General features: G+C 55.1%; 1 protein-coding gene across 1 annotated transcript in view; it reads left to right on the top strand.

The window, feature by feature from the left end:
• The window catches only part of KIAA1755 (KIAA1755 ortholog), a 23160-nt gene extending 9662 nt beyond the window's left edge, over positions 1-13498 (top strand). The window contains 7 exon segments of the mRNA XM_023743472.1: positions 3125-3223; positions 4373-4521; positions 6610-6706; positions 6708-6749; positions 6876-6998; positions 7500-7721; positions 12284-13498. Coding sequence (XP_023599240.1) covers positions 3125-3223; positions 4373-4521; positions 6610-6706; positions 6708-6749; positions 6876-6998; positions 7500-7721; positions 12284-12985 — 1434 coding nt within the window. The 3' untranslated portion in view covers positions 12986-13498.
• The last annotated feature ends 3115 nt before the right edge of the window (positions 13499-16613 follow it).

Raw genomic sequence — 16613 nt, 5'->3', positions numbered from 1 at the left:
AGGTCAAATAAAATACAAGGCCCACGAGCTACACTCCTGGGCCCTGCCCTAGCAATCCTAGCAATGCCCGTGGGCACCACCACGTGATTGAGAGCTGCACATGGCAGGATACCTTCTGAGAAGCTTAATCTAGACCAGCGGTCTCAACCTGTGGGTCACGACCCTTTGGGGGGTCTAACGACCCTTTCACAGGGGCTGCCTAAGACCATCTGAAAACACATATATAATTACATATTGTTTTTGTGATTAATCACTATGCTTTAATTATGTTCAATTTATAACAATGAAATTGGGGGTCACCACAACATGAGGAACTGTATTAAAAGGTTGCGGCATTAGGAAGGTTGAGAACCACTGATCTAGACAAACCCTCCCCACTTTCTTTGCACCTGGGGAAACTGAGGCCCAAGGCCACACAGCAAGCTGGAGGCAGAGATGCCCTTTCCTCCCAGTTTTCCTGTATTTCTCTCCCTAGTTTCTCTGAGTATCTCAGCCTCAGGGGCAGAGTTGATTTGGACTCTGCAGGAAAGAGCGCGGCAGCTCCCTTTCTCTAGTGCCGGGTACCACAGTCACAGTGCTCTGCCCTGCTTCAGGAGATGGTGTTAAAGGGCCCCTTCCTCCTGGTTTGTGACGGGCACATTGTGAGCTAGAGAAATGCTCTCCAAGCTAATGTGCTTACGGGTCACTGGTGGATTTTATCCAAGTGCAATTTCCAATGAAGTCGTTCTGTTTGGGGCCTGGGACTCTGCATCTGCAACATGCTCCCAGGTGGTGCTGGTGCTGCTGGTCTGCGGACCACACTTGGAGGACCAGCAATAACTAGTGGGCCCCCAAACCACACACCTGCCCAGCCCCAAGCTTAGGTGTCTGGAGCTGTTCCCAGCATAAACCTCCAACTGCACTGCCTGGGAGAAACAGTCACCTAGTCCCTTCTCCATGTCTTAGGGGTTGCTGCTAGGATTTGGTGACCTTTCGCAACAGCCTCAAGAAAAAGACGGCACCTTGGTGGGTCACCAGAGGATGGTACAGGATTACAAAAAAATTAGGGCCAGCTTCAGTCAATTTGTGTGGTTGCCTGGAGAGCTGGGCTGGGCAAGAGCCGAGCTCAGAGGGAGCAAGTGCTGTGATTGATTAATGATGTCTGCCTTGGGCACAAGGCAGCAGAAGGGTATGGCAAATGCTGTTTATTTGCTATTCCTCACCTGGGGTCTGGTTCTGAATTTTGATTTTTCAGAATTCCCAGAGAAAATCCATTGCCCAGAAAGCAACTCTTACAGCCAGGGGCAGACTCACCTGTGCGAGGTGGAATGGTGCTGGGGCTGGGATCTGGACAGGACCTTCTCAAATATCTGTCCCCACACTGAGCCCCCGGTCCTCCTGACTCACTTCTTTTGTCTGCAGGTGGAGGTGCTGACCTCCTTAAAGGCCCTCAGCCACCACGTGGACCCCAGCCAGATGCCCACAGCCCTGGAAGGCTCCTTCCCCTACTGCCACAGCGAGTGGGTGCAATTCTTCCAGGTGTCTACCGTCACAGCCTTTAGTCCTGTACCCTCACGCCTTCCCTTCCTCCCTTCACTATCCTGCCCATGGATCCATCCACACTGTCAGGTTCAAAACTAGTCATTCAACAAAAGTTTAAAATGGAGGTGCAGCGTGGAGTGATTGAGAGCTCAGGCTCTGGGGCCCGACTGCCTGGGTTCCAATCCCAGTACGGCTGTGTGACCTTGGGTAACTTATATACCTTCTCTGAGCCCACTTCCTCATCTATAAAATGGGGCGGGTAATCAGAGTTGGGGGTTGTTGTGAGCAGTAAATGAGTTAATGGGGGTAAGGAGTTTAGAAGAATGTCTGGCACATGCTAAGAGCTGTCTGTGTCAACTGAAAAGAAATACAGACGTCTGCTCTGTGGACCCACACAACCCGGGAGCTCAGGGTCTGATGGGGAAGGCAGACGTGTTCACTCTTGTAAGAGGGAGGAAATAAGGAAACCGCCAGCAAGGGGTTCCTTTCCCGTGTGAGCTCAACTTCTCTGGCCCAAATTAACACCCCGGACGGGTGGCTCACACAGCAGTACGCAGAAGATTACCGGCGTAAGCCACATTGGAACCCCGCCCGGCAGTGTCCGCCGGGGCGTTCTCTAGACCAGGGCGGCTCGATCTCAGCGCCGTCCACCTTTGGGGCCGGATCATTTTTTTGTTGAGAGCTGGCTTGTGCATTGTAGCATGACTAGCACCATCCCTGGCCTCTGCCCACTTTGACCATGACAACCAAAATGTTTCCAGGCATTGCCAATGTCGCCGAGGGGGCAAAATTACTCCCCACTGAGAGCCACTGGTCTATACAAACAGCTTACAATGCGGTCCTCTTCTTTTAAAAATCACGTCTGTTTAAAAATAGGCAGCACGTTCAAAATTCAAGTGGGGCACAGGGTACTGAAAAATCTCCTTCCCTAGTGTCCCCTGGGCCCCAGTTCCCTTCTCCAATTAATCGAGTGACTTTCAAACTACATTTTTGTTTTAAAACCTTCCCTTTAAATGAAATCTTACCTATAGTCCTAGGATAGAAAACTGGTAAAGAGGAAGACTAACACTGTTTGATCCTCACAGCAGCCTATAAGGCAGGAATTACTGTGATCCCATTTTACAGAGGAAGAAGCGGAAGCACAGAGAGGTTAAGTAACTTGCCCAAGGCCTCACAGCGAGTAAGTGGTGGAGCTGGGCTGAAGTGGGACCCAGCAGAGGATGTCCCCCTTCCCCCTGTCCTCCCATCCCCCCTGCCTTCCCCTCCCCCAAGGTATCCCCACTGGCCTGGGACAGTGCAGACCTGTCTTTCTTCTCCCTCTCTCATTCCCAGCACCAGTGGTTCTCAAAGTGTGGTCCCTGGACCAGCAGTGTCAGCATCACCTGGGAACTTGTTGCAAATTCATGTTCTCAGGCCCCACCCCGGGGAACTAGGTCAGAAACACAGGAGGGGGCCCGGCAGCATGGATACTAACGAGCTCTCCAGTGGTTCTGATGCAGCTGTAGTTTGAGAACCACCACCTCAGGCCCCTGCTGTGTTTTCCTGGGTGGGGGAGGTACCCTCCTTACTGGCTCAGGCTGACACCCCCACTTCTGTCCTGCAGAAGTCAGACCCTTTCCTTGCTGACCTCCGCCAGGCCTCCTCCCTGCTACAGGCATCCATCAAGGAGTTTGAGAAGGGTGACTCCCCTGGAGGGGCACAGGTGAGCCAGGGGAGTGGGTGGCAAACTCTCACCACCCCTAAGATTCCTCAGACCAAGGACCCAATGAAGGGAACAGCCAGCTGGGCATGATCATCCCTGTTTTACTTTAAAAATAAATAAATATTTTTATTGATTTCAGAGAGAAAGGGAGAGGGAGAGGAAGATAAAAACATCAATGATGAGAGAGAATCATTAATCAGCTACCTCCTGCATGTCCCCTACTGGGGATTGAGCCCACAACTCGGGCATGTGCCCTGACCAGGAATTGAACCATGACCTCCTGGTTCATAGGTCGATGCTCAATCACTGAGCCATGCTGGCTGGGCTCATCCCTGTTTTTCATTCATTCATTTGACTTATATTTACTGGGTACTCACTATGTGCACCCAGAGACCCAGCCTGGGCAAACCGATTTGTCCCGCCCTCATGGGGTGCATGGTACAGCGGTAGAGGTAGTTGTTAAAAAGTGAACAAAGAAATGGACATGTAGTTACAAATTATGCCAACTGCTATGAAAATAAGATTGAAAATAATGGGGAAGGAGGGAGATGGTATTTAAATTCAGACCTGAAGGATGAGAAGGAGCCTGCATGGGAATAGGAGGGGGATTGGGTTCCAGGTGGAGGGCATGCATGTGCAAAGGCCCTGAGGTGGGATTATGCTTGATCCGTTCAGGAATAGCATGGAGGCCGGTGTGGAACAGAATGATTTGGGGGTGGGGGGTGGGGGGGAACTAGAAGATCTTCTGGATAGAGGCTGGATCAAAGAGGAGTTGGATTGGGATGTCCTTCTAAGCAGGCAGGGAAGCCACTGGAGAATTTAAGCAGAAGGATGTTTAAATTTGCACCGAGATCCTTCCAGCTGCCATGTAGAGAATAGACTGCAGGGGGAGCCAGAGTGTAACAGGAAGACCAGTGAGGAGGCTGGGATGGGTGTGCCAACAAGAGATGATGGCACTTGGACCAGTGAGCTTGCCATGGCAATGAGAAGAGTGGCCTGAGGAGATGTTTTAGAGATAAAGGATAGACTTTCTGTATGACTTTGTATGCCAAACTGGGGGAGTTGGGCATGGTCAGGGTGTGGGGAGCCCTGGAAGGTGGTAGAGGGAGAGTGGGGACTGGGTCTCAGGCCATCTCCCTACACTGGCAGGAGGCCTCCAGGTGTCTGAACAAGTCCAAGGAGCTGATGGAGGCTGTGCTGAGGGACCCAGTTCTGCTGGGCCTCCAGCGGGAAGGCGGAGCCACCCTGGCCAGGCTGCAGCAGGAGGCCAGCAGACTGGACTTCAACCCAGATGTTAGGTACGGACGCCCATCTTTTCCTCTCCCACCCCACCTGATTCCTGGATGGGAGTTTGGAGCTGGGGACACATAGGGTGGGCCCTGCAGATGCCCAGGATAGGGATGTGCCCAGGATAGGGATGTGTGCAGGGCCCATATCCTGTCCCTTCTCTGCTGCCCTCCTTCAGCCCCAGTCATCTTCAGACGGGGGTGGGCATTGGAGGACAGCCCTGCCTGTTTCCGGTCACACTCATGGACCAGGCACTTTCTCTCACCCAGACACTGAGCTGAGCCTGGCTAGGAGAACCTCACGGTGTGTGAGGTCTCAGAGCCACAGCAAAAGCAATTCCTAGAAAGTACCAATTTTCTTAAATTTAGGGGTGGTATAGGGGCAAATCAGTAATTAAATCAGTCCGTAATTGGAAATTTCTTTATCTCTGTTAAAACACAAAGTCTCATAAACTCAAGGACAATTTGTTTATTTAACCAGCACCTAAATAGCACTTAGTATGAGCACAATATTGTTTTAAAGGCTTTACAAATAGTAACTAGTCTAATTCCCACCCATGTGGTGAACCTAGCAGTATTCTCATTTTACAGTGGAGGGGCCTGAGGCTCAGAGAGGCTAAGCGACTTGCCCAGGGTCACAGAGCTGGGATGTGGTGGGGCCAGGACTTGAGCCCAGGCAACTTGGCCCAGAAATTTGAACACACCACCCTGAGCTGTGCCACAGGCAAAGTCATGCTGATATGCGCACTGGGCAGCAGGGCCCTGGTACCAGGTGTGGAGTCCTCACCCTGCCCCTCACGTGGCCTGGTGGGGCTGTGATTCCCAGAATAGCCCATCTCCCTGGCTGAGCGCCAGGCCCCTATTGTCACCAGAAGCCCCTCCAGGCCGTTGACCACTGGCCGGTCCACCAGGGGGCGCTGTGGTCCCGTGTGAGCCGCTGTGCGTGTTTGTTCGGCTGCTGGGTCCCTGCAGCTCCCACCCTCCCCTCTCCCCCTCCCTCCACCAGGCAAGCTGGCATTTTCCATCAGGTTCACGCAGCCTGGGCCCTCACCTGGAAGGGCCAGGACCCGTGAGGAGTATCAGTCAGATGGGGAGGCCAGAGCGAAACAAGCAGTTGTTCCTTCCATCCCATCTCCCCGTTTTCCTTTTCCTTCTGAAGTAAGACACCCTCCCACGCCCCCACCCCACCACCACCCACGAGCAGAGGAGGGTGGGTGGGATTTGAAAAGCCTCCCTTTACGCAAGTGTTACCACGCCTGGGTCCCGTCCACAACCCATTTATGTATTCCTGGCTTTGACCGTTTTAAAAAATAATGTTCAGAAAAAGCCATGGACTGGGTTCCAATTCAGACTGCCATACCCGAGAGTCAGTTCCTCTCTCTGGACCTCAGTTTTCCCATCTGTAAAATGGAGACTGGTGAGGGGATGTTACAGCTACTCACTATCACTGCAACAGAAATAACAAGTGCCAGCACACACTGGATGCCCAGCCCTGTGTGAAGTGCTTTGAATGCAGGAGGGCTGGTTCTCAGGCCTGGCTCCTGGGGAGGTTTAGGGAGCACTGGGGTCCAGGCTGCATTCAGACCTGACTCTGTTGGCCTGGGATGGGCCTGGGCATGGAGATTTTTTAAGCGCCCAGGGCAGGTTCTAATATGTAGCCAGGGTTGAGAGTCCAGGAGTTAGATTATCTAACCCTTGCAAGCAGTCTGTGAAGTGGAGTCTGTCATCTCCACTTTTGAGAGATGAAAAAACAGAGGCACAGAAAGGTTGAGAAATTTGCACTAGGTCCCATGACTAGAAGGTAGCAGGGCTGGGACTTGAACCCAGATCTGTTCAGTTTGGGTCATACCCTCCTAGGTAAGGGAGTGTCATTTGGTGTCCTGCTGTGTTTGACGGTCCTTCCAGTCCCATGTAGACCAAAGCTGAGGCCCAGAGAGGTGTAGGGACCTGCCCAGGGTCACACAGCAAATCAGCAGCTAGAATACCCAGGTCTGGGCCACAGACTCGCTGGAAGATGGGGGGTGAGGCAGGCCTATACTGGGCAGGAGTATTGGGGTGGGGGCACATCTTGGGCCTTCTCTCACCCTCACTGCCTCCCAGGAGCCATCTGGCTGAAGCCACTGCCCTCTATAGCCTCGTGGACGAACAGCTGCATGTCCTGGTCACCACATCTAATCACCTCCTGGGGAGGCTCGAAGCTCCGCGTCCGCATGGGCCGCCTGGAAGCTGCCATCCACCAGGTGAAAGGGGAGGCGGCCTGGAACATGGGGGGGGGGGGCTTCTGCTCCAGGCCCTGCCCCAGCCAGGCACTTGCTCTGGTGCCAGGACTTGAGCCCCTCGTGTCCAAACCTCCCTCCCCTCCCCAGGTCAGCAACTGGATGGAGCAGGAAGGAAGCCGGCGCCTGCAAGCGCTGACCCCCAAGGACGGGAGCCTGGAGACAGTGCAGAAAGCCCACCTGGAATTTGAGGACTTCTTCCTGCAGGCTGCAGTGAGTCCCTAAAACCGAGGGGCAGGACTGGAGCAGACGCAGAGAGGGCGGGAGGGGGCGGCGCGCCAGGGCCAAGGTGTGGAGGTGGGCAAGTGCGAGAAGACTTCCGGAAGCGGTGAGGAGACGGGCTTGGGTCATAACGGGTTCAGCTTAGATGCTCTCTCCTCCGGAAGCTTCAGGGACCACCAAGTCCAAAGCCGACTCATCTCAGAATCCCTCGGGGGAACTCCCAGAACAGTGGGGGATGGAGGTGGGGCCAAACAGGGAAACAGACAGGAAGGGGAGACTGTGGGGACCCGAAGACTCTGGGGCCGGGAAGCTTTCCAGAAGAGGGTAACTCTAAGCAGGGTCCCAGCTAGAAGTACGCCGCCTTGGCAAAGGCCTGGGACCCCGTTGTATAGATGAGGAAAGTGAGGCACGGGAAACCTCATCGCTCAGCAGCGGGGCAGTGGGAGGCCTCAGCTGAGGCAGGACCTGAGCGATGCCCCCCTCCCCACACAGGCCCAGTACCGGCAAGGCCTGGAGCTGTCCAAGCAGGCAGCCCAGCTGGGAGCCTCAGCGGGAGGGGCCCGCGAGGCGGGAGGAACAGAGCCCCCGGAGCTGGCTGCCTTCGCCTCCACGCAGCGGACCTTCCAGGCTAAGCTCACCCACTTCTACATGGCTGCTGAGCGGCAGCGCACGGACCTGGAGACGCTGCTCCAGCTCTACCACTTCTGCAAGAAGGTGAGCCTTGCAGCCCACCGGCACGGCCCGCCCTCCAGCTGGGAGGCAGGGAGCAGCCCAGGCTCACACTAGGGCTCTCTGCACGCTCGTTCCATCATCCATCACCTCCATTTTCCAGCTGGAAAGCACAGCTTGAGAGGCCAAGTCACTCACCTAAATCCAAGTCCAGCTGGTCCCTGACCCAGTTTAACCCACTACCCCAGGCAACCTCCCAGTGACCCTCAGATATCACCTGCTTCTTCTTTTTAAAAAAATACCTGTTTTGAATTGATTTCAGAGAAGAAGGGAGAGGAAGAGAGAGATAGAAACATCAATGAATCATGGATGGGCTGCCTCCTGCACGCCCTCTACTGGGGATTGAACCTGCAACCCGGGCATGTGCCCTTGACCGGAATCAAACCTGGGACCCTTCAGTCCGCAGGCCGACGCTCTACCCATTGAGCCAAACCACCTAGGGCTCACCTGCTTCTTAAACATTGGGATTAGGGAAAGGGCCTAGGGATTTCTGAGAATCCAATCAAAAGCACAGGCTTTCTCCCCACACATAGATCTCTGTAGGTGACCTTGATCTTATCTCACCCCTCTGTTGCAGATTTGGAGAAAGTATCAGAGAAGGGCTGTCACTTAGCCAAGATCACACAGCAAGCCCATGGCACCATTATAGTGCTCTCTCCCATGCCTTGCCTGCACAGATGGCGCCAGTGGAGGAGGGAGGGACCATTGGCTGAGGGTGGCATGTTCAGAACAGGGGCCTCAGTCCTAGCTGGGAACCTGGAGTTTGGCCAGGAGGGTGGAGAGGGTAAGACTACCATGGTCAGGTGGGGGTGGGGGACAAGCACAGAGTATCGGGGTGAGAGCAAGAGGAACTCCATTACTTTGCATCTATCATCTCTTGGCAACCCAATGTGGCAAGGTTGATTAGCCCATTTTACAGATGAGGAAACTGAGGCCCAAAGAGGGAAAGATCCCTGCCCAAAGCCACATAGATGGAGAAAAGAAGAGCTGGAATGTGAACATAGATGTGTCCATGCCCTATAACATGCTCTACGTTCTCCAAAGGTGGGGAGGTAGGTGGAGAATGACAACCAATGAGCCACGTCTAAGCCAGGATGATGGTGATGAAGATTAGGTGATTATTATGAGGATAGCCTACATGTTGACTGTGTGCTCATGCCAGAGCCTCCTGTAAGTGCTTCACAAACTTGCCTGACTGAATTCGCACCAGATCTTTATGAGGGAGGGGTGCCAACATTGTTTCCATTTTATAGATGAGAAAACTGAGGCCCAAAGAGGAAAGTAGCTGGCTCAAGGTCCCCCAAAAGGCTGATGGTCAAGCAGGATTTGACTTTAGAGCCCTCACCTCTTCTAAATCTCTCCCAAGTTCCTCATTTTCTGATGGGGAAACTGAGGCCTAGGGGAACAGGGATTAGCCTGGGAGAGCTGTGACCCAGCTGGAACAAGAACCCACCTCTCTGGCCCAGGCCCAGTGACCTCAGCTGCCCCTCACCACTGAGGACAGAGAGTGAGAAGAGCCTGACCCCAGACTCCCAGCTGTCAGGCCTGCCCATCACACGGGGACAGAGAACACAGGATGTTTCTGAGAGCAGTGGGAGGGACTCCGGTCAATCACACCAGGGGCTCTGGGATGACGGCCACTCTCTGTCTCCCTGGGGCAGCAGGCAAGGGAGGCAGATGTGGGCCGTGAAAGCAAAGGAATCTCCTACTCCCAGCTGTACAGACTTTAGAGAGCGAGGCAGCTTACGCTTGTACTAGAGGCCTGGTGCACAAATTTGTGCACAGGTGGGGTCCCTCGGTGGGGTCCCTCGGTGTGGCCTGCAAGGATTGGGCTGAAACCGGCAGTCCAACGCCGCCTGCTGCTCCCACTCATCCCAGCCCCACTGTGTCTGCCGCAGGCTCAAGCCCAGTCAGTACTGATTGGGAGAGGCTTGGCTGCCATAGCAGCGCTCGCCAGCCATGAGCCCTGCGTCTGGTGCCTGTCCTGAGGGGGGGCGGGGGGGGCGGGACACAATTGGCCCTCTGGGCGGGCAGTGGGATGCCCTGCCGGCCCAGGATCTGGATCTGTCCCACTGACCTTCGCACCAGTTGCCAGGAGCCACCTGGCGGCCGCTTTTATATCCTTTCTTCCTTGCGGAGTGTCTAGGGAGGGGAAGCAGCTGCAGTACCCAAGGCCACTTCCAGGAGGCCAGCGGCACTGTCGGGATTGTGAAGGCAGCGCCGTCCGCCAGTGCCTGGCCCCTTCTCCAGAGATTGTACCTGCAGGACTAATGAGGGAGGGAGTGGCTGCCCCCCGGCTGGTGGGCCACCTGGATGGGTTGGTCAGCTGAGTAGCACTCCCGCTATAGGAGTGCACTGACCACCAGGGGGCCAGCTCCTGCATTGAGCGTCTGCCCCCTGGTGGTCAGTGTGTGTCATAGAGACCAGTAGACCAATTGTTCAGTCATTCGGTCGATTAGGCTTTTATATATACAGATGGGCTGTGTGACTTCAAAGACAGTCTCACTGCTCTGGGCCTCAGCTCCTTGTCAATGATGATGACGACGACGATGACAGTGACGATGGTAACAATAATGCTTCTGTGGCTCTTATGATGTGCCCCAGTTTCAGTCATTTGCACATAGTTGTATGGTCACACTAACCCTATGAGGCCGGTACTATTATTATGCCCATTTTGTGCACAAGGGAGCACAGAGAGGTCAAAGCACCCAGGGTCACACAGCTAGGAAGTGGCAGAGCTGAGGTTCGAACCCGATCATCTGGCTCTAGTGCCAGCCTTGCCAGGTTCCTTGCCGAGAGAATTAGATTGAATGTGAATAACCCCACACCTTCTCCCTTGCTCGTCGGTTTCAGCCCCATTGGCCCTCCCTGGAGAAACCAAACATGCTCCAGCTCTGAGGCTTCGTACTTGCTGTTCCCTCAGCTGGAATGCTCTTCCCCTCGACTGGCTGGCTTCTTATCTTTCTTCAGTGCTCAGCTCACTGTCCTTTCCTCAGAGAGACCCTTCCTGACCTCCTCATACCTGCCCCCAACCCCCATTCTCTCTCATCACCTTGTACTTATCGCTTCACTGGCCCTTTGTGATCTGAAATTATCCTGTTACTTCATCACCTGCTCTTCTCTTGTCTGCCACCTGTGAGGTGAGCTCCGGAGGTGGCACCCGGGTTGGTCCACCGTGCCCAGAGCAAGACCAGCAGGGGGCTTGGTGAACTCTGGGGGGGCTGGCCAGGTGGCTGGAGGAGGAGGGCTGTGGATGTGTGTGGGAACGTGCAGTCCGACCCAGGACTAGAAATCGTACATGAGGTCCACCGACCTGAAGTCCCACCATGGCCATCTCTCGATGCTTGATCTGGGCAAGCCCCCTCTCCTCCCTGGCCCTGAATTTTAATCTGTACAACAAGGGTTGGGGCGAGATGATTTCTGAGGTGTTATCCATCTCTGTCCAGCTCGGCCTAGAAGATGGGGTCCTAGATAGACAGACAGACAGGACAGCTCAGTGCCGGGCCCAGCCCTGGGCGGAGAGCCCGCGTGCTGCAGCTTTGGCACTAAATAATAATAACACGATTGCGCCGCTAAGGGAGATTTATGGAGCCCTTTCCCAGCCATGAGCTCCGTGAGCTTCCGCGAATATGAAGCCATTTATCTAAAGACAAGTTCCCTTAATCCACGGAAAGATGGTTTCCTCGGAGAAAATGGTTCTCCAATCCCCACAGCCTAACAGCTCGCTGTCAGCTTCTAAATTAATGGAGAGAAAGATGATGTTTTTCACGAGCTGCTGGGAATGTGTTGGCCCCTTTGCAGCCTGCAGACATTTTGCAGGTGAAGCAGGGACAGCAGAACCCCAAAATGGGGCAGAGGGGCTGGAGCGAGGGGGCCGCTGGGCCTGGGTTGGCTGATGGTCTCGCTGCCTGGGCCAGTTTCTCCTGCGCAAGGAGATGCTTGGATGATACTCTCTTGAGTTCAAATCCCAGCTCCTCCCTGACGTGCAGTGTGACCTGGGCCAAGGATTACACGTCTCTGGGCCTCAGTTTCTTCCTCTGGCAAATGGGCTGTTGGTACAGTTGGGTGCGATCAACGGGAGACACAAAGAGCCTGGCAGACAGGCTGCGCTCAATAACGTTAGCCAGACTCCTCCCTGAGTACCACTCCTAAGGGGCTAATGCAACCCAAGAACCTGAATATTCAGCCTCAGAAAGGTTTTTATGATCACCTAGTACACCTTGCATTTCACAGAAGGAGAAACTGAGTCCCAGGGAGGCCTAAGTCCCCACTGGCCCATGGGTGCCTGAGGTTCCCAGGGTGCTGGGGACTGTTCCCGGTGGCAGGTGTGTGTGCCCTGGGGAAGAGAGGGAACCATTGTCATCACCATCAGCAAAGGAAATCACGGCCACCTGAGGGGGCTAACATTTGGGGGCGTGTTACTAATGTAATCCAGCCAAGCTTGGTCTCCGAGTCCTCTCTCTGCTCGGAGGGGCCCATCCTGTCCTCACGGAGCCCCCCTGGCCCCACTCCCAGCCTGAACCCCACCTCCCTCTCTTGTCTCCCAGATGGCCTGGTTCCACATGGACTGTCAGGACCTGATGACCCAGCTCAGGCTGGGCAAGGATCCAAAGGCCAGCCCCGGGGGCCAGCGCCGCCTCCACCGCTACCTGCAACGACTGTCCTCCGAGTTCCCTGCTGAGAAGCTCACGGCCATGGGGCTGCAGGTGGCCTCGCTGAGCCGGGAGGACCTGGGCCAGGACCTGTGGGAGGAGGCCCAGGTGAGACACGGGGAGATCCAGACCCTCCTGACGAAGGCGCTGGCCCACTGTTCGTGCTCACTGGGCCCCAGTGCCCACGCGGCTCAGCTGGAACTACAACGGACCGCTGCCAAGGGCCAAGGTGTGAATGGAGAAGTCACTTCCAAGGGACAGCGGGACCCACCCTTCCAGGACTCCCTGGGCCTGGATCGGTCACCAAAACCCCGCTGGCCTCCTCGGGCCGAGAGAGGGGGGCAGAACAGACATCTCCCGGCAGGCCCTCTGCCCCTGGACGCCGGCCAGGCCACAGAGGCTGGTGAAGGCAAGGGCCCTCGCGAGCCCCTTGATCCTGCCCCTGAGCGGTTTCTCACCTCCCTCTTCTCCTGGCAGCGGCTCCCCAGGCAGAGGCAGGTCCCCCACCCCACCGGGGGCAGCTCCTCCTCAGAGGGGACAGACTCACGGACGTCTCTGGAGGACTCGCCCCAGACAAGCCCCCCTGCCTCCCTCTAGCTGGGAGCAGAGCCCCCTCACCCCCTGTACCAGGCACCAGGGGTGCGGGCTGGGCCTGTTGCTGAGGAACCAAGCCCGTCAGGCCGTGGCTCCTGAGCACTGGGTGTGTGCGTGGCCTGTGACGAGGGGCCAAGAACCGGCACCAGGAAACTGAGAAGTCCGGACCCTGGGAGGTCAGGGCAGGGTGCAGCAGAGCGTGGGATTGGCTCCCTCGCCCCAGTACAGACCCTTCCAGAGGGCTCAGCCATAGGCAGGCCGCGTGCCCAGCTGGAGGTCAGGGGCACCCAGCTTCCCCTGGGGACACAAGGGGCATCGCAGCCCTCATACAGAACCATGAGTGAGAGATTCAGGAGTGGCTCCTGGTCTTAGGATCCCACTGAACAGACCCCGAGACAAGGATCCAGGTGCATGTGTGTTTGATAGTCACCCCGGGAACCACTGGGGGTGAGCCTGGGAAAGGAATAAAGGGGGTGCTGTCAAGCAAATCACTGCACGCAACTCATTGTGCCATTGGCCTTGGCCGTTGACCTGCCGGAGACCAGTTAGTGTCCCAGGTAGGGGAGAGGGGGAGGGAGAAGGGGAGGGGGGATGCCTGCTGCATCTCTGCTCTCCATCTCACTCGGCAACTCCAACCGCCACAGCCCTCACATTCAAGGATCCCCACAGCCCGGTCCTTGCCCTCCAGAGAGAACCCTCGACTCCCTGATGTCCTCTGTCTTCTCTTCTCCCCTCCCCCCCATGTCTCCTCAGACACACACCCCACCCCCCACCCCAAGGCTTCACCTGTCTTTAAGCACAGCCTGTGGTGCCCAGAGTCCCGGGTTCTGCTGGTGGAAGGGACCGGACAAGGGTAGGAGCCATGTCCCCGCTGGCAGGTGGTGCCGAGCGATGGGGGACAATGGCAGAGGCCTTTACACCTCTGATCTTAGCGTAGAAGACAGTAAGCCTCCCACCCGCCCAGAGTAAGCCAACCCTTCCCTGAATGTTACTGCCCTGAGAGAGCGTGGGCCCGGTCTCTGCCCAGGACGCATACCAGCATGGCCTCTGCCAGCCTAGCCTGGAATTTTCCTGCCTGTGGGAAGAGGGTGCGGCACATGTCCTCCCCCAGATGAGGCTGTGGAAGGAGAGGGAGGCAGGACTGGAGCAGGCCCAGGAAGGCAAACTGGGTTTCTCAGGAGTTGTCACAGCAGAGAGAGCCACGCAAACCTCAACGCCCAAAGTGACTGCAGGACCTTCCAAGACTCAAGTGTGGTTTGGGGCCTGTCTGCCTCTGAGCCAGCAGCAGGGCTGATCTAAGGCAGCTTCCTTGGTGGCGGGGGGGGGGGGGGGTTCCCCCTCCTGATCATTAAAATCAGACCCTTGGGGCCATCGGTGGCTGGAATCTGCATTTGTAACCAACTGCTCAGGTGTTTGTAATGCGACACAGAGCAATGGGGGCTGCTGTCTGCACACAGGGGGCTGAGGGCTGAGTTAACCCCCCACCCCAAGCCAGCTCTCATTCTTACGTTCCTCTCTCCTGTCTCCCATCCAGGCAGGCCTGAGACTGCAGGAGACATTTGATCAGCCAATCTCCATCTAGGCCTGTCACCTCAGAGGGGGGCCGAAGGCTCTTAAATGCTGTTGCCATAGCAACAGCATCCAGCAAGTGGGGACCACAGGCAGGGAGCCAGGGTACCTGGGGTGCAAGGATAGAAACTGACTTCGGAGGAGAGACTAGAGCTACTGCGAGGGCTGAGGGGGGCTGAGGAGGGGGATGGGTGATCCAAGAATCCTTGGGAGGGAGGGGGTCCCCAAAGCCATCTTGTGCATCTGCTGTCTCCAAAAAGAACAACCTGTTTACTCACATCAGCCCTGGGGAAAAGGGGGTCCAGAAATGAAATGTAATAATAATAACAAAAAAGAATGAATAGTAATAACACTAATAGCTAACATTTATCTGCATTTTCTCTGTGCCTAGCATGCTGCTAAGCCCTTCATTTTATTTTATTTTTTAAATAATTCTTTATTGTTGAAAGTATTACATATGTCCCCCTTTTTCCTCCATTAGCCCCTTCCAGCCCGCCCTGCTCCCGGCCACAGGCCTTCACCACCCTATTGTCTGTGTCCATGGACCATGCATATATGCATACAAGGTCTTTGGTTGATTACCTCCCACCCTCCCCCGCCTTCCCTCTGAGATTCCGCACTCTGTTCCATGCTTCCATGTCTCTGGATCCACTCTGTTCATCAGTTTATTTTGTTACTTAGATTCCACATATGAGTGAGATCATGTGATACTTGCCTTTCTCTGACTTATTTCACTGCTAAGCCCTTTAAAAGCTTTATAGGGCTGTTGAATTTTTCACAACAATCCTAAGAAGCCAATGCTAACTTCACCCCATTTTAATAAGGAGGAAACGGAGACTCAGAGAGATGTGGGGGGCCTGCCCAGTGACACCCAGCGAGTGGCAGAGCTGAGACTTGATACAACTGATGCTTCTAACTCACCCGTGGACAAGCCTAGGCCGGTTGCTGGGTCTGCAGTGGCCATAGGCTTTGTCCCTTCTGCAGTCCTGCTGTGCCTGGCCACTGCCCTGTCCCCAGGGGCCTTGGCTGGGCTGGGCGTGGTCCTTTGGGCAGCACTCATATCCGGTCTCCTGTAGCACACATGGCGGTGTGGTCCAGTGGTCAGTCACACGGCTCTGGAGTTGGACGGACCAGGTTCCTGCCCAGGCTCAACCACTCACAAGCTGTGAATCGTGGCCAAGTTTTGCTACCTCTCGGAGCCTTGCTTCCCTCACTGGAAAACGAGAATAATCAGACCTCAGAGGCTCGCTGTAGGCATTAAATGAGTTAATATGCGGAAAGCCCTTAGAAAGGTGCCTGGAAAATAGTAAGTGCTCATTAAATGGTATCTAGTATTATAATTAGGTATCAGCCCAGCCAGTCCCTGCTTCCATTACCGACAAATTAAGGAATAAATTTCTCCAGAGGCCACCAGTAAATTCCCAAAGAGCTTTTCACTCTTGGAATCGTATAGATTTCCTAATTAGTTTTCTGGATCCCCAGTTGTCTCTTGAAGTCCAAAGACACCTGGTTTATTGACTTTTGCCCTAACCTGCCCATGGTGGGGGCCCAGGGGACCTCCCTCTATATTCCCCACTAGTGACAACAATGCTCTGCGTCAGTAAAGCCTCAGCCCCTGAGAGGCTGCTCTGAGCCTGGACGGGTAGCTCAGCTGGTTAGAGCGCCGTCCCAATATGCCAAGGTTCAATCCCTGGTCAGGGCACAAACAAGAACCAACCAATGAATGCTTAAATAAGTGGAACACAGATTGATGTCTCTCTCAAATCAATAAATAAAAGTTTGTAAAAAGAGTATGTGGGGGTAGAGTGTCTGTGGAATTTTTGAGAAAGTTTGCAGACTGTTCTGGTGGGAGGAATATGGGCTGACAAGGAACCCCGACTCTGCCAGTAACTATGAATATCCCATTGTGATAGCCCCGTTTTAAGCTCTAGGGGTTGGGCAAGGGGTGGTAGAAGGAGCATGGCCTGGGATTCAGGGCCTCACGTGCCTCGTCTGCCCTGTTTCCGACTGCCTGTGTGACCCCAGGCTTGTTGCTTCCCCTCTCTGGCTCTCAGCTTACCCT

Source organism: Myotis lucifugus, unplaced genomic scaffold (genome assembly GCF_000147115.1).
Source record: "Myotis lucifugus unplaced genomic scaffold, Myoluc2.0 scaffold_393, whole genome shotgun sequence".
NCBI classification, from domain to species: domain Eukaryota; kingdom Metazoa; phylum Chordata; class Mammalia; order Chiroptera; family Vespertilionidae; genus Myotis; species Myotis lucifugus.
The sequence above is the reverse complement of the archived record's forward strand: the minus strand, read 5'-3'. Positions and strand labels throughout refer to the sequence as shown.